Here is an 18,065-nt window from a genome sequence, read left to right as displayed (position 1 = left end):
AATTGCCCTGTATTTAGTGCCATCTATCTTTCCTTCAGTCCTGACCAGCTTTCCTATCCCTGCAGATGAAAAATATCCCCACAGCATGATGCTGCCACCACCATGCTTCACTGTAGGAATGGTGTTTTCAGGGTGTTGGGTTTGCACCACACATGGCGTTTCCCATGAAGACCCCCCCAAAAAAAAAAAAAATTTTAGTCTCATTTGACCAGAGAATCTTCTTCCATGTGTTTGGGGATTCTGCCACATGCTGTTGGGCAAACTCAACTTTTTTTTTAAGCAATGGCTTTTTTCTGGCCACTCTTCCATAAAGTCCTGCCCTGTGGAGTGTATGGCTTAAAGTGGCCCTATGGACAGATACTCCCATCTCCGCTGTGGATCTCTGCAGCTCCTTCAGTGTTATCTTTGGTGTCTTTGTTGCATCTCTGATTAATGCCCTCCTTGCCCGGTCTGTGAGTTTTGGTGGGTGGTCTTCCCTTGTCAGGTTTGTAGTGGTACCATATTCTTTCCATTTTGCTATACTGGATTTAATGGTGCTCCCTGGGATATTTTTTATTTTATGATTATTATTTTTTAAAATAACCCAACCCTGATCTATACTTCTCCACAACTTTGTCTCTGACCTGTTCGGAGGCTCCTTGGTTTTCATGTTGCTTGCTTAGTAGTGTTGCAGAGTCAGGGTCCTTCCAGAACAGGTTGATTTACACAGACATCATGTGACAGATCACGTGACCCTTAGCTTGCACAAAGGTGGATCTTAAATCAACTAATTATGTGACGAAGTGAATTGGTTGGACCAGATCTTATTTAGAGGTTTCATACGAAAGGGGGTGAATACTTATGCACACTCCAGATTTCTGTTTTTTCATCTTAATTATTGTTTGTGTCACAATAAAACAGCAACGTGCACCTTTAAAGTGGCAGGCATGTTGTGCTAACCCTCCAAAAATCCATTTCAAGCCTAGGTCACAACCGGACGTACGATTTTTTGGCCGTGCGATTTTTGGCGTTTCCCAAATCGCTGCATTTTTTTTCTTCGTGGAGAAAGACGCACGTTGGCTGTAAGCTTGTCTTGCAACCTGAAAAAAACGTAAGCGCCCGTAGCGTTTGTTTGACACGACAAAGAACCTCTGCGGCCGGTCTACGGCTCGAAAATCAGCACGTCACACGTGCGCCCTCCGTGCGTTTCTTGCATTTTTTGCACGTAGGAGCACGTACGGCCGGTTGTGACCGAGGCATCAATTAGAGCAGTGGTTCCCAAACTTTCTCTGCTGGGCCCCCCTTTGGTAGATAAGAAAATTTTTGCACCCCCCCGACAAAAAGAGAAAAAAAAAAAAAAAAACCCGGACACACATACACATTTTGTTTTCAGACTCCATTGCAGTTTATTAATACAAACCTCAACCTTTTTTGAACAAATAAAAGTAAACTGCCATAAACTACAGGTTGCAATATAATTATTTTAAGTATAACTGTTTTCAAGCACCTTAACTGTGTAACAGGTTTCTTTTTTTAATATTCAACATTATCAATGCAGTTTTCAAACATTGCCTCTCTGCAAAAATGGGTTTTAAAACATGACCAACTCCCTGAGAAGAAAAAAACAAAAACCTAAAGACTTGTTGTGCAAAAATGACACCTTTAATCCTCGCATCTTTTCAGTGACTGGTGTGGGCCTGCTTCATGCTGCAGATCTTCTCAAATCTGGGTTGCAGTTTTGAGATTGCCACTCAGAGTTCATTTTCAATGTCCAGCTTTGATCTGTATTTTGTCTTGATTGAGGCCACAGCAGAAAAAACCTCTCTCACATACAGTCGGAGGAAAATGTTTGTACACCCTTTGGAATTTTTTACATTTCTGCCTAAATTATTCATAAAACGTCACCTGAACTCTCCAGCAATCTTAAGAATGAACAAACAGTGTCTGCTTGAACTAAAACCACTCAAACAATTACATGTTATCATATTTTTATTGGCCATAAGATGGAAATATTGACAGGATAGGGAGGCATAAGTAAGTACACCCTTAGCTAAGGCTCATCCAAGAGCTAATTAGATGATTAAACAATTTGACTCAGGTGTGAGCCAACCTGATGTCCAATCACTGAGGTGTGTCGTAAGCTACCCACCCCACTGGAAAACCAGTTAAAAGGTGCGTTTTGATGAGAGGCATGTTCTGTGCATCATGCCTCGCTCAAAGGAGCTGTCTGAAGACTTAAGACACAAAATAATTGATTTGTATAAAGCTAAAAAGGGTTACAAAACCATCTCTAAGACCCTTGGTGTTCATGTGTCTACAATTAGAAAAACTGTGTATAAATGGAGACAATTTGGAACGGTTGTTACTCTGCCAAGGAGTGGCCGCCCTGCGAAGATCACTCCAAAGGCACTTCGAGTCATCATCAATGAGGTAAAAAAGAATCCAAGAGTGTCCGCTGAAGACTTGAGGAAATCACTGAAACATGCTGACATCTCTGTGGACACATCTACTATAAGAAAGACACTGAACAAGAATGGGATTCATGGGAGAAGGCCACGGAGGAAGCCATTGCTGTCCAGAAAGAACATTTCTGCTCGTTTGGAGTTCGCGAAAAAGCATTTGGATGTTCCTCAGCGCCACTGGAAAAACATATTGTGGTCTGATGAAACCAAAGTTGAATTGTTTGGGGGGGGGGACACACACCACATCATGTGTGGAGGAAAGTCGGTACAGCACACCATCAGCAAAACCTCATCCCCACCGTCAAGTATGGCGGCGGTAGCATCATGGTGTGGGGGTGCTTTGCTGCCTCTGGGCCTGGACAACTGGCTATAATCAATAGAAAAATGAATTCTCAAGTATATCAAGATATTTTGCAGAAAAACCTGAGGCAATCTGTCAAAAAAGTTGAAACTCGAGAGGATGGGTCCTGCAACAGGACAATGACCCTAAACACAGAAGCAGGTTGACATTAGAATGGTTTCAGAAGAACAAAATTCACGTTCTGGAATGGCCCAGTCAAAGCCCCGACCTCAATCCAATCGAGATGTTGTGGCATGACCTCAAGAAAGCCATCCATTCCAGGCATCCCAGGAATCTTGCTGAATTGCAACAGTTTTGCAAAGAGGAATGGTGCAAGATTTCTCCTGATCGTTGTGCCCGTCTAGTCTGCAACTACAGGAAATGTCTGGTTGAAGTTATAGCCAGAGGAGGGTCAACCAGCTACTGAATCAAAGGGTGTACTTACTTATGCCTCCCTATCCTGTGAATAATTCTAATCTTACGGTCAATAAAAATATGATAAAACGCAAATGTTTGGGTGGTTTTAGTTCAAGCAGACACTGTTTGTTCATTCTTAAGATTGCTGGAGAGTTCAGATGATGTTTTATGACCAATTTAGGCAGAAATGTAAAAAATTCCAAAGGGTGTACAAACATTTTCCTCCGACTGTAGGTAGGATGTGGCAAAAGGAAGAAGTATGGCCAGGGCTCTCTTACCTAGCAGTGGGTAATCTTTTTCCACTCCAATCCAAAATGCAGCCAGTGTCTTTGACAAACTGCAGCCTCATTGTTGAATCAGAGGTGACATCAATGAACTGTTCCTCCTCTGACGTACTGGAGTCGGCAGGTGGTGTTGCACTGAAGGGGTCACGGATCCAGTCATATTCTTTGGGATCCTGCATCAGGAAATATTTCTGGAAATGGTTCTGAAGGGCAGAGATGTGTGCTTTCATGCATGGAATCACTGTGTTCTGCAGTTTGTTGTCTTCAATGAATGATTTCAGGTTCTCAAATGAGTCCACATTTCCAACCTTCACTCGCTGCAGCCACATCTCAAGTTTTCTGGTGAATGATGTGATTTTATCTGCCAGATGTGGGAGGTGTGTATTTGTGCCCTGCAACTGCAAATTCACTTCACTGAGTTTCAGAAATAGGTCACTGAGGTATGCAAGTTTCATGAGGAACTTGTTACAGTAAAATTTGTGGGCAAGATCATTGCCCTCTTCCTTCAAAAAGATGCGGATTTCATCTCGCAGTTCAAAGACCCTGGACAGCACCTTCCCACGTGACAGCCATCAGGACTCGCTGTGAAACAGAACAGCTGTGTGGTCGGAGCCCATTTCCTCGCACAGTGCCGAAAAAATCCGGGCTTTGACAGGTCGTGTTTTGATGTAGTTGACGGTGGCAATGACGCCAGTCATTACATCATTCAGCTCGGGACTCAGCTGTTTAGATGCCAGGGCTTCACGGTGTATCATGCAGTGCGTCCACTGCACATTGGGGGAGACGGCTTGATGAGCGCTTGCAGCCCTGCCCGTTTCCCAGCCATAGCCTGCGCCCCGTCAGTGCAGATCCCCCACACAGTCCTCCCATTTCAGGTTGGCCTCTTTCAAGTAAGAGTCAATGATTTTAAACAGTTCTTCTGCTGTGGCTCTGCCAGTAACTTTTTGCAGAAAAGCAATTCCTCCCTCATGTCATCTCCATCTATGAATCTGACGTAAGTAATGCCGCTTTTCCACTACAAACGCGGCTGAGTCGGGCTGAGCCATGCCGTGCTGAGTTGGGCTGAGTCGAGCTGAGCGGGGCTGTTGGAGTTGCATTTCGACTACCACCGCGCTGAACCGTGCTGGCTGGAAGTGGGTGGACACATTGGGTGGAGTTAGCGAAAGTGGGTGGACGTCACGTGATGTCGTTAAGCGGCGCAAACAGTGACATCAGTGATCTTTTAAGCAGTAGTCTCACGACCCGAATAGTAAACAATAAACATGGAGGACATGGAGTCGTTAGTGTTGCTGGTCTTGGTGCTGTGGCTTGTTGTCACTGACAACGCGGACAGATACTGGCAAGAGCGTATAGATGAGGCGAGGCGCATAAGGCTTCAGAAATTCTCGTAATTCGTAATTCTTCTTCTTCCGGGTTTACGGTGTTTACAGATCCCAGCGTGCTTGCGGGGCGTGTGGGCATGTGAGGACACTCCTCCTCACCAATCAGTGCACAGGGGAGTGTCTCCTCACGCCCCTAGCCCCACTCGGCTCGGTTTGGCTCGCTTCAGCCCCACTCCAAAACCGTGCGAGTTTTGGGGGCTAAGCAGGGCTGAAGCGAGCTGAGTCGTGCTGTTTTGAGATAGTCGAAACGCGAGCCGTGTTGGGCTGAAGTGAGCTGAAGCGAGCTGAAGTGAGCTGAAAAAGGGTAGTGGAAAAGGGCCATAATTAATAAACAGTCTTTGTTACTGTCAGTGGCTTCATCCATCTGAAGAGAAAAGCGGCTGTCACGCACTGTCATTAAGCTGCTCCTCTATGTCCTTTGACATGTAATAAATGCACCTGCCGATGGTGGTGTTGGACAGAGGAATAGCCCTTAGTTTGCTGGCTGCAGTGTCATCAAGCATAGTTGATACCATGTCCATAGCACAGGGAAGTTGAGCATTTGCCGGCATGGATGCAGCTTTAGTAAATAGGGACTGTTGAGCACGGCGGTTTACGAGTTTTTGTCTGAAAAACTCAACTGGCTTGTCTTTGTGCTCTGGATGTTTTGTCTCCAAGTGGTGTCTTAGCTTGTTTGGCTTCAAGCTGTCACAAGCTAGCACTTTAAGACAGACAACACACTGTGGTCTCTCCTCATTACCCACTGTTGTACAGGTGAAGCCAAAGACAAGATACGTGTCGCCATATTTTCTTGTCTTTGCCTTGGAATGAACTTGCTTTGGAAGCAAATTTGGCGATGCTTCATCCTCTGATTTGCGTTTACGTGGGAGCCCCGCGCCCCCCGCCAAAAACTTCTCCATGTTATGCTAGCAGTGTAATTTATTGATTCATTCATTCATTCATAATTATTAGAGCTTGTAATGCAACAAAACAGGACAAAAACCAAGGGGGATGAATACTTTTGCAAGAAACTGTACATTAAGGTAAAGATGAGACTTTTTTTCCAGAATGTTCTGTGAGATTTGTCTATCATATTTGTTTTGTACAATTGTAAAGTGGAAAAAAAAAAGGAAAGGAACACTACGTGAAAGTTTGAGCACCCCCAACACATTTGAGTTCTCAGGTAACTTTTCCAAGGTTCCAGACCTTATTTAGCTTATTGAGCTGTGGCTTGTTCACATTCATCTTTAGGAAAGGGCAGGTGATGCAGATTTCAAAACTGTATAAATTCTCCAACTCCTCAAGCTTGTCCCTAAAATCAGCAGCCATGGGCTCCTCTAAGCAACTCCCCAGCATTATGAAAAATAAAATAATTGATGCTCACAAAGCAGCAGAAGGCTACAAGAAGATAGCAAAGGTGTTTCAGGTAGCCGTTTCCTCAGTTCATAACGTTATTCAGAAATGGCAGTTAACAGGAATGGTGGTCAAGGTGAGGTCTGGAAGACCAAGAAAACGTTCTGAAAGAACTGCTTGCTGAATTGCTAGAAAGGCAAATTTAAAAAGTTTGACTGCAAAAGACCTTCAAGAAGATTTAGCAGACTCTGGACTGGTGGTGCATGGTTCAACTGTGCAGCAACACCTGAATAAATATGACCTTCATGGTGGAGTCAGCAGAAGAAAACCTTTCCCATGTCCTCGCCACAAAATTCAGCATCTGAAGTTTGCAAAGGAACATCTAAACAAGCCTAATGCATTTTAGAAACAAGTCCTGTGGACTGATGAAGTCAAAATAGAATTTGTTGGCCACAATGTGCAAAGGTGTGTTTGGAGAAAAAAGGGTGCCGAATTCCAGGAAAAGAACACCTCTCCAACTATGAAGCATGGGGGTGGATTGATCATGCTCTGGGCTTGTGTTGCAGCCAGTGGCACAGGAAGTATTTCATTGGTAGAGGGAAGAATAGATTCAAATAAATACCAGCAAATTCTGGAAGCAAGCATCATACCGTTTGTAAAAAAAAAAAGTTAAAAAGAGGACGGGTCCTACAACAAGATAATTATCCGAAACACCTCAAAAGAGGTGCAAGCTGAAGGTTTTGCCATGACCTTACAGTCCCCTGACCTAAACATCATTGACCGGAGTGTCAACGACGCAGTAGCTCACACGGTCGTAGCATGAGAAACCAGACTTGTTTATTTTTAATTAGCCAAGCTGCTCTTCATGAGGACAATAAGAACAAGTTGATCTTCAAAACAAAACAATGAGAATCAAAAACCATTGAAAACTGAGGGAGGAGGAGGAGGAGGAGGAGCGATTTTCCTGAACGTTCATTAATCAGCAACTTGTTAATGAGAAACCACAAAACCAGGGAGTAACTTTTGTGCAGACTGATTAGATCTTCCAAACAAAACAAACAATCAGAATCAAAATCCATTGAAAAGTCAGGGAGGAGTAGCAATTTTTGTGAACTGTAAACGAACGACAGATGCATGATGGCAATAGCTCATCGCTTACAGCCTGCGAGCTAAAAATCTGTGGATAAATCTAAAAAAGAACAGTGCATGCAAGACGGCCTAAGAATCTTGCAGAATTAAGGATGAATGGATGAAAATACCCCAAGTAAGAACTGAAAGACTCTGAGCTGGCTACAAAAAGCATTTATAAGCTGTGATATTTGCCAAAGGGGGTGTTACTAAGTACTGACCAGGTCAGGTGCCCAAACTTTTGCTTCAGGCCCTTTTCTTTTTTTTTTTTTTGGTATTTTGTACCTGTACATGATGGAAATAAAATGTGACCTAGCCAAAAATATTAAAGAAATGTATCATCTTTACCTTTACGCCCTTGGGTGATCAGTTCATCTTCTGTTTACTTAACTACAGTGGATATATAAAGTGTACACACCCCGTTAAAATCGTTTTTTTGTTTGTTTTTTAAAAACAACATAAAAACCTAAGACCATGATAAATAATTTCAAAACTTTTCCCACCTTTAATGTGACCTACAACCTGTACAATTCAACTGAAAAACAAATCTGTTGGGGGGGGGGGGGAACAACAACAAAAAAAAAAAAGCGTACAATAAGCTGGTTGCATAAGTGTGCACACCCTTAAACTAATATTTTGTTGATGCACCTTTTGATTTAATTACAGCGTTCAGTCTTTTTGGGTCGGAGTCTATCAGCCTGCCACATCTAGACTTGGCAATATTTGCCCACTCTTCCTTGCAAAAGCGCTCCAGATCTGCCAGATTGCGAGGGCATCTCTTGTGCACAGCCCTCTTCAGGTCACCCTACAGATTTTCAATTGGATTCAGGTCTGAGCTCTGGCTAGGCCATTCCAAAACTTTAATTTCCTTCTAGTGAAGCCATTCTTTTGTTGATTTCAATGTATGCTTAGGGTCACTGTCGTGCTGAAAGATGAAATTCCTCTTCATCTTCAGCTTTCGAGCAGACACCTGAAGGTTTTGGGACAAAATTGACTGGTATTTAGAGCTGTTCATAATTCCCTCCGCCTTAACTAAAGCCCCTGTTCCAGCTGAAGAAAAACAACCCCAATGCATGATGCTGCCACCACCATGCTTCACCGTGGGTATGGGGTTCTTTTGGTGATGCGCAGTGTTGTTTTTCCACCAAACGTACCTTTTGGAATTGTGGCCAAAAAGTTCAACCTTGGTTTCATCAGACCATAACACATTTTCCCACATGCTTTTGAGTGTGTTGATGTATTTTTTGCAAAATTTAACCAGGCCTGGATGTTTTTCTTTGACCCTACCCCATAGTCCAGACATATGGAGAATACGGGAGATTGTTGTCACATGTAGTAAACAACCAGTACTTGCCAGAAATCCCTGCAGCTCCTTCAGTGTTGCTCTCGGCCTCTCGGCAGCCTCCCTGACCAGTTTTCATCTTGTCTTTTCATCAATTTTGGAGGGATGTCCAGTTCTCGGTAATGTCACTGCTGTCCCATATTTTCTCCACTTCTTGATGACTGTCTTCACTGTGCTCCATGGTATATCTAATGCCATGGAAATGTTTTTGTCTCCTTCTCCTGACTGATACCTTTCAACAATGAGATCCCTTTGATGCTTTGTAAGCTCTCTGTGAACCCTGGCTTTTGCTGGAGGATGCAACTGAGGAAATGTCTGAACTTTATTTGGGGTTAATCAGAGTCATTTTAATTGATGGCGTGTGTGAACCCAAAAAGACCGAATGCTGGAATTAAATCAAAAGGTGCATCAACAAAGTATTAGTTTAAAGGAACAGTCCACCGTATTTCCATAATGAAACATGCTCTTATCTGAATTGAGACGAGCTGCTCCGTACCTATCCGAGCTTTGCGCGACCTCCCAGTCAGTCAGACGCAGTCAGACGCGCTGTCACTCCTGTTAGCAATGTAGCTAGGCTCAGTATGGCCAACGGTATTTTTTGGGGCTGTAGTTAGATGCGACCAAACTCTTCCGCGTTTTTCCTGTTTACATAGGTTTATATGACCAGTGATATGAAACAAGTTCAGTTACACAAATTGAAACGTAGCGATTTTCTATGCTATGGAAAGTCTGCACTATAATGACAGGCGTACTAACACCTTCTGCACGCTTCGGCAGCGCATTGATATCTGAGCTCCGTATCAATGCGCTGCCGAAGCAATTATTTATCATGGTCTCATTTTTTTTTACATTAAATCCCCCCCATCATTTTAATGGGGTGTGTACACCTTATATCCACTGTACTCACAGGAACAGACATTTTAAGTAAGGGTGCTCAAGCTTTTGCATGCCACTGTATGACAGGAACCCAACACGAGAGCTTCTTTATGGCTCAAGAGAGAAGAAAAAGAGGGAAAAAAAAAAAAAAAAAGAGCTGGTGATGATTGTGCCAGCTTCAAATTTAGCTCACACTAGAAATCCCTTTCCCGGCTGCTCCCGAAGGAACCCTGACCAATCACAACGGCCGCTCCAACAGAATGTCGGAGGGACCAATCCCCTTTACTTTCCCAGTTATTACTTTTAGCACCTGTCCGCGATATTTTCTGAACTTTGTCAATTCTGCTTTTCTAAATAAATTGAAAATGTTAAATCATTTAAATACCTGTGATCTCAACCAATGTAAGGTGGTTCACAGATGAAAGAATGAAAGCAGTAAAGACCACACGCATACATGCTCTGTTATATGTACAACCTTTCTTTGTCCCACAAATGTCATGCAAGAAAGAAAACAAAAACGCCTGTGACTTTGTTGGTTCCTGTCCAATCCCAGTCCTGATATCTAGTTTACCGTGCAATACAAATAAGTCCTTTATGAGCTCCTATAGTCAACATGGTGGAAGAACAGATTATTAGTTCAGTCACTCAATGGTAGCTAAGAACCTATTAAAATGACCTCATTAATTCAGGTGTACATTGCGGAACAACACCCACCTGTATTTTCTGTATGGCCACGCTCATAGCCTGCTCTGCTGTCATTTGCATGCTTTGTGTCACGGCTCCGCCGTTCCTCAGGGCACTCGTTTGGGTCTCGAGCACTGCCTGGCTCAGCCTGGCCAGACCCTTCATTAGCAGGACCATGTCACTCGCCATGGCGCCACCTCACTTCTAGGAGAGACAGTCTGTAATAATTCCAGAAATAATGGAATGACACTTTAGAGATGAAACCTAAGCCAAAAATATGTTAGCTAACATAATAGGTATGGTGAGCTGGGTAGTTAGGCTTTTCTACTTTTGCAACCTTGACCAAAAGTTCTCTCATCTCATCTCATTATCTCTAGCCGCTTTATCCTGTTCTACAGGGTCGCAGGCAAGCTGGAGCCTATCCCAGCTGACTATGGGCGAAAGGCGGGGTACACCCTGGACAAGTCGCCAGGTCATCACAGGGCTGACACATAGACACGGACAACCATTCACACTCACATTCACACCTACGGTCAATTTAGAGTCACCAGCTAACCTAACCTGCATGTCTTTGGACTGTGGGGGAAACCGGAGCACCCGGAGGAAACCCACGCGGACACGGGGAGAACATGCAAACTCCGCACAGAAAGGCCCTCGCTGGCCACGGGGCTCGAACCCGGACCTTCTTGCTGTGAGGCGACAACGCTAACCACTACACCACCGTGCCACCCCTGACCAAAAGTTAAATAAATAAATAAATAAATAAATAAATCCATCCATTATCCATTTATCCTGTGCAGGGTTGTGGGCAAACTGGAACCTATCCCATCTGACTATGGGCTAGAGGTGGGGTACACCCTGGATAAGTCACCAGATCATCACAGGGCTGACACATTGAGACAAGTAACTATTCACACCTACGGTCAATCTAGAGCCACCAATTAGCTCAACCTGCATGTCTTTGGACTGTGGGGGAAACTGGAGCACCCAGAGGAAACCCATGCACACATGGGGAGAACATGCAAACTCCACACAGAAAGGCCCCTGTCGACCACTGGGCTGAAACCCAGAACCTTCTTGCTGTGAGGCAACAGCGCTAACCACTACACCAATAAAACCCAGCTCACTAAGTCAGCGAAACAACCAAATCGCCAATTGCCAAGCATGCAACGATTCACCAAATTCATGATCCAATTCATGCTAACGGGTTCACGATTCAATTTTCCCATGATATTTTTGAAAGTTGATAAATTTTCTTTATTCCTTTTGTTAAATTAAAAAAAAGTTAAAACAAACAAACATTTTGTTTCATTTTCTTAAGCTATAGTCACACTACAGCTCACGACGCTTTTCGGTGAAAATGAGGCGTTTTGGTGGCGATGCATGGTGATCTACAGGTGAGAAAGTTGTGGTCACACAGCAGGCGAACACTTAACCGTCACGCCTATACGCGCTCGAGCGGCCATGCTCGCTCACAGGACCCAATCATTATGGGAAACACCGGATGCTGATTTGAGTGCAATCAGCACACGCAGAAAGGACACAGAGGCTTTGCAAAGTATCATCATTCACTGTTGCGTTTGTTTCTAGCCATGTTTATGACTTTGCTTTTGGTTTCATTTTTGTAAATACCACGCCTGCTAATGAACAATCTTCCTGCACTTAGATCCGTTATACCGCTGCACACCTGACAGAATACTTCATAAAGTCTCTGTGAAAACAGCATCCTTATATGCGCGTGCTGATTGCTGAAATCAGCATCAGGTGTTTCCCATAACCACTGGGTTCCAAGCGCATGCATAAAATGCTCCGAAGGATCTCTGAATGTCAATGCACTTTTTTTTTTTTTTTTTAACTCTTGGTGAAGGTTAGGTTATGCTGAGCCACTACGTTGTCGAGGCATCCGTGAGCACGGATTCAAGACAAATGCATCTCAAGAGGCTTGAAGAAGGTTCCCTGAGCTTTGGGAAGTATTCCCAAACCCACCTGCGAGTATTCACCGCTTAGTTTGCCAACAAAAGACATTGCCACCAAATTTCAATAGATGCACTGACATTTTTCACAATTTTTTTGGCCACTCATGAGGTGGAGACACACCAAAAACAACTTGCAAAGCTTGGAGAACAAATCACTGTGTATTGTATGATTGGTGGTGATGCATCCAATTTTTCAGCACCAAATATTCGCAAACCCATCGCGAGCTATAGTGTGACCAGGGCCTTAATAACCAACTATAATTATTTGTCCACATTTGTAAAGGTTGGAGAAAAATATAATAGCCTATTGACTAAAACGTTCCTTCTATTAAAAAATGAAAAACTTAAATAGGCCTTTTTAAAATAAACTTTTATGAACATTTGTACTACCACCATTTGCTTCTCTTTTCTTTAGCTTTCAGCAGTCTGTAAAAAAGACAGCTCTGATTTAACAAAAAAAAAAAAAATATTTGTACAGTTGATCAGCATGGCCTAAAGGTTAGAGAAGCAGGTTTGGGACCAAAAAGTTACCAGTTCGATTCCCTGAAGCAGCAGGAATAACTGACGTGCCCTTGAGCAAGGCACCTAACCCCCAGGCTGCTCTGGGTATGTTGTACATCATTCTGGATAAGAGCATCTGCTAAATACCTCTAATGTAATGTAATAAAACAGTTCTTTCCATTTTAGATCTTTGTGTGTGTGTGTGTGTGTGTGTGTGTGTGTGTGTGTGTGTGTGTGTGTGTGTGTGTGTGTGAGAGAGTGAGTGTTTTTTCAGCATTAGACCTGTGTTACTTTCCCCTACAGTGAAGTCACGGGCATTCCCACTACTATACTGTATTGCACCCTCTGCTGTCTGAACAAATGATTACAGTCAGGAAAAACTAAGATTACGCAGCTCAATAACTCACAATTCATTTTTTATTTCATCAATTTAATTGTCACATTGTATGTCTCATCATTGCATGCCTATCAAATGCAGCAAAATAATAAGTGTGCATGATGCCCTCCCTGCAGCGATGTAAGAAATCTGATCATAAGTGGTCCCTGGAGCACATTCAAAACATGAGGCGTAAACAGCTATGTGGTTTGGCTGTCCACTTATGATCGCATAACTCAAGACGGATGTGGATATCAGGTGTGAACAAGGCCGGACTAAAGTGCAGACGATGGTGGGATCCAGAATAAGTAGCACACCAACTGCAGCATTGAGAAGCATCTTTTAAAGTCGGCTATACAAACCAAATGTACATTTTGTGAAAATTGGGTCATTTATTTCTCAGCAAGAAGGTCCGGGTTCGAGCCCAGTGGCCGGCGAGCGCCTTTCTGTGTGGAGTCTGCATGTTCTCCCCGTGTCCGCGTGGGTTTCTTCCGGGTGCTCCGGTTTCCCCCACAGTCCAAAGACATGCAGGTTAGGTTAACTGGTGACTCTAAATTGACCGTAGGTGTGAATGTGAGTGTGAATGGTTGTCTGTGTCTATGTGTCAGCCCTGTGATGACCTGGCGACTTGTCCAGGGTGTACCCCGCCTTTCGTCCGTAGTCAGCTGGGATAGGCTCCAGCTTGCCTGCGACCCTGTAGAACAGGATAAAGCGGCTAGAGATGAGATGAGATGAAAGTAGCCAACTGTGCCAGTTTGGTTGGTATAAACTTGTATTAAGTCCACTCTGATAAGTCGGTAACTAAGAAAAAAAAAAATACACAGGCTAAGTGAAGGAAGAAAAAAAAAAGGTTGCAAGGTAAGAATGCTGAAAAAGGTCATGGATTATACTGGATGGACACCAGCTATTATTCCAAAATACTGACACAATGTTCCTGTGAGAGACGTAGCAGCACTGGCATTTTGATAAAACACTTGGGAGAAGTGTTTGTGGGGTTTTGATAGAAGTAGTAGTGCATTTTATTAAAGCTGGGTTTTTGCACAGCATTACATTTAGGCTTCTCCTTTTTACTTCTTCAAAATATTTGTAAACTAATCAAAAACTTTTTTTTTTTTTAAAAAACAAGTGCATGGTAGTTGGGTATGAACTTGCATTCTGCCACAGTAATTTTCTCCAGGCACATGGCATGACCGAACATGTACCTTAAACATTCTGAGCATCTTACAAGACCGAGATGAGACAAAATCATACAGACGTTACGGTAGTTTAGTTAAAGCGGAGAGCCATAGAACACCAACAGCCAACCAAAAAGCCAGCAGAAGGAAACAGCTCTCTTCCCCCTATTCTTATAGCACAGGATTGTTTTTATAGAAAGAAACGCTTAACAGGGGCGGTGTTCTGATAAACTGTCCGACACGTCAATGCGTCCTACAAAGCCCCACTGTGCATGCGCAGAGCACAAAACGTCATTTCTTGGCATTTGAACAGATTTTTGTCCTACATCAGCTGTGCTATAAACAGTGCAGAATAAACGGTGCAGATTAACAACGTGCATTCAATCTTTACTACTTAATCTAACATAATGCTGATTTCTAACCATTGCGTGAGTCTTGCAATACATCTGAAATATCTCCCCTTCACAATCTTCCACCAAAGCGCTTCAACTTCTGACCTATCTGATCAAACGTAAAGTAAAGATAACTTGAAAGAGAACAAGTTATATTACTTCATTTATTTGAGGCAACGAGTTTCCACCTTTTTTTCAAGTAAGCTTAACTTATTCTTTTTTACAGTCAGTACGTTTACATGCACATCCAAATCGAGCTACTGTCGGTAATCGATCTAAGGGTCCCAGCAGGGGTGCCAGAGAAATCCAATCCTACATGCACACAAGGAAATCGAGCTATTGTGTGAGGTACAGTGTGCACCAGAGCCACAGGTGGCGCTACACGCCCCATCGTGTTGGTACACTTCTGGTTGTCGTCATGAAGAGCTATTCAAGAGTGTAAACAAAGTCATCAGTCTCCTCATTGCTCCAGAAGTGCACGTTTTTGCTCGCCATTTTCTCTTCTTCGTTCGTTCGTTCTCCTTGTTGCTCCTGACCTCTTCTGCTGCTCGCTACTACTACTATTGTCATGCCGACCGAGACTGTTGTGTTTCCCGCTTGTGGTCTCGTCACTCCCGGAAGGGGCAGTGCTGAAGTAAGTAGCTCGACTACGTAGCTCGATAGGGTTTACATGCACTGAGTAGCTCGGCTACAATCGCATAATCTAGGTCGCGTAGCTCGATTACGAGAAATCCAGTTCGGTTCGATTTTAGCCGAGCTACGGCAGAAATTCGATTTTCTCTATGTGCATGTATATTCTGGTGGGGTCATTTGAATTGTCAAAACTTCCTACATTCATATGTTAATGTAAAGGCATATTCTGATGGTCATTGAGTTGTCAGAAAGTCCTGCATTCATATAAAGTAAAAGAATATTCTGACGAGGTCGTTTGAACTGTCAGAATGTCCTACACTCCTATTTTAATGTAGAAGCATATCAGAACACCCTACATTCATATATTGTAAAAACATATTCCGATGGTCATTTGAATAGTCAGAACGTCCTACTTACTGTAGAAGCATATTCTGACGTGGTCATATGAGTTGTCAGAACGTCCTGCGGCGTCATTTGAATTGTAAGGACGTCCTACACTCATATTTTAATGTAGAAGCATATTCTGAAGGGGTCTTTTGAATTGTCAGAACATCCTACATTCATTTATTAATGTAAAAGCATATTCTGATGGGGTCATAGGAGTTGTGAGAACGTCCTGTGGCGTCATTTGAATTGTAATAACGTCCTACACTCATTTTAATAGAGCAAATGGTACTTGTGAATAGTGACAAAAAAAACTATTAATTCTACATATTCTGACAGGGTCAATTGAGTCAGAGCATCCTAGATTCATATGAATGTAAAAGCATATTCTGACGGAGTCGTTTGAATTGTCAGGACGTCCTACATTCATATGAATTCTGACAGGGTTGATGGACGTTGCATCAGTGTAGAAGCTGTTCTTTGCAGAGGGAAAAACCGCGAACTATGACTAAAAGTTAAAGTTGAATCACACTGTAGGATTTCCTGCAATGTAGGACTGCTCGACAGATATGTCTGACAGCCCCTCCTACCGTAGGACGCTTCGCGGATGTAGGACCGTTTACCAGAACAGTGGCACGGTGGTGTAGTGGTTAGCGCTGTCGCCTCACAGCAAGAAGGTCCGGGTTCGAGCCCCGTGGCCGGCGAGGGCCTTTCTGTGCGGAGTTTGCATGTTCTCCCCGTGTCTGCGTGGGTTTCCTCCGGGTGCTCCGGTTTCCCCCACAATCCAAAGACATGCAGGTTAGGTTAACTGGTGACTCTAAATTGACCGTAGGTGTGAATGTGAGTGTGAATGGTTGTCTGTGTCTATGTGTCAGCCCTGTGATGACCTGGCGACTTGTCCAGGGTGTACCCCGCCTTTCGCCCGTAGTCAGCTGGGATAGGCTCCAGCTTGCCTGCGACCCTGTAGAACAGGATAAAGCGGCTACAGATAATGAGATGAGAAACGGTTAACAGTCCTCACGGACATTTGCACACAAAACAAGTTGTTTGGATTTGCCATGTAAATTTTTAAAACAAACAAAAATCACAAGTTAGCGTGAACTAGTGAGTCTGTAACTCTGGAAGGATTTTCAAAAAAATGTTTGCAAGTGCACTGGACAGCCATTTTTAATCTTACAAATCATTTCTGGCAGTAGTGCGACCCCATTTTCACATCATTCGGCTCGCTGGTAGTTTTACACTCCTGAGGACGTGTAGCTTCCATCCAGCATTTTTATTTCCGATAAGTAAGAGCAACGGACGAAAAACAAACCCTATACCATATGATTTACTACAGGATACAGCTTATTTTCCATCTATCCATTATCTGTAACCGTTTATCCCGTGCAGGGTCGCAGGCAAGCTGAAGCTATCTCAGCTGAATATGGGCGAGAGGCGAGGTATACCCTGGACAAGTCACCGGATCATCGCAGGGCTGACACTGAGACAAACAATCATTCACACCTACGGTCAATTTAGAGTCACCAGTTAACCTAACCTGCATGTCTTTGGACTGTGGGGGAAACCGGAGCACCCAGAGGAAACCCACGCGGACACAGGGAGAACATGCAAACTCCGCACAGAAAGGCCCCCGTCAGCTGCTGGGATCGAACCCAGAACCTTCTTGCTGTGAGGCGACAGCGCTAACCACTACACCACCGTGCCGCCCAAAGCTTATTTTGTTACATTTTAATATACAGATACAATTTTTGTACCAGTAGAGCAAAGCAAGTCAAGTATATGACCATGATTGTGTGTGGGAAAGTCAACATGCTGAGTTAAACCAAAACATTCAAAGACGGTCAAGAGTTCATCAGTAAGGGAGCAACTAATATCAACATGAATATTAAAGTCACCCAGAAGAATGACAGCAGAACAGACAGATGAGGCTACAGTTAGCAGTTCATTCTGTTCAGACAGAAAAAGAGATGGTGATGATTTGGGAGGTCGATAGATTAAGATCATCAACATCGGTGTGGGAATGGAGGTTTTCAAAGCCAGATATTCACAGGATGTTACATCATGAAAAACAATCTCTAAGTTTCAAACCACATCGGAAAACTGCAGCTAGACCTCCACCTTTCCCTGTGAGACGGGGCTTCGAAAAATGTGTGTATCCAGCTGGTGAAGACATATTTAAATGTAGATAGTCCTCAGCCTGTTGCCATGTTTCCACCAGCAGAAGTATGTCCAGGGTCTTTTTGATAATTAGGTCATTCATGAGTGACGCTTTGTTGGTGATGGAGTGGGAGTTTAAAAGGCCAATCTTCGCAGGAAACACAGGTGACAATCCAGAGACAGCAGAACATTGCAGTTTCCCAAGTGAGCGAAGAACACTGTGATTAACTCCATGAGCATTCTTG

General features: G+C 43.5%; 1 protein-coding gene across 3 annotated transcripts in view; it reads right to left on the bottom strand.

Moving 5' to 3' along the window:
• coq8aa (coenzyme Q8A, genome duplicate a) overlaps positions 1-18,065 on the bottom strand; it is a 98,945-nt gene that overhangs the window by 57,888 nt on the left and 22,992 nt on the right. For 2 of the 3 annotated variants that reach the window (XM_060914193.1, XM_060914194.1), the window contains exon 2: positions 10,257-10,444. In XM_060914193.1, coding sequence (XP_060770176.1) covers positions 10,257-10,415 — 159 coding nt within the window. In that variant the 5' untranslated portion in view covers positions 10,416-10,444. The remainder of the gene's footprint in view (positions 1-10,256; positions 10,445-18,065) is intronic. The other variant, XM_060914195.1, reaches the window with a different exon arrangement.

The sequence above is a fragment of the Neoarius graeffei genome, chromosome 2 (assembly GCF_027579695.1).
Source record: "Neoarius graeffei isolate fNeoGra1 chromosome 2, fNeoGra1.pri, whole genome shotgun sequence".
Taxonomy (NCBI): Eukaryota; Metazoa; Chordata; class Actinopteri; order Siluriformes; family Ariidae; genus Neoarius; species Neoarius graeffei.
This window is presented reverse-complemented; position numbering and strand designations above follow the sequence as displayed.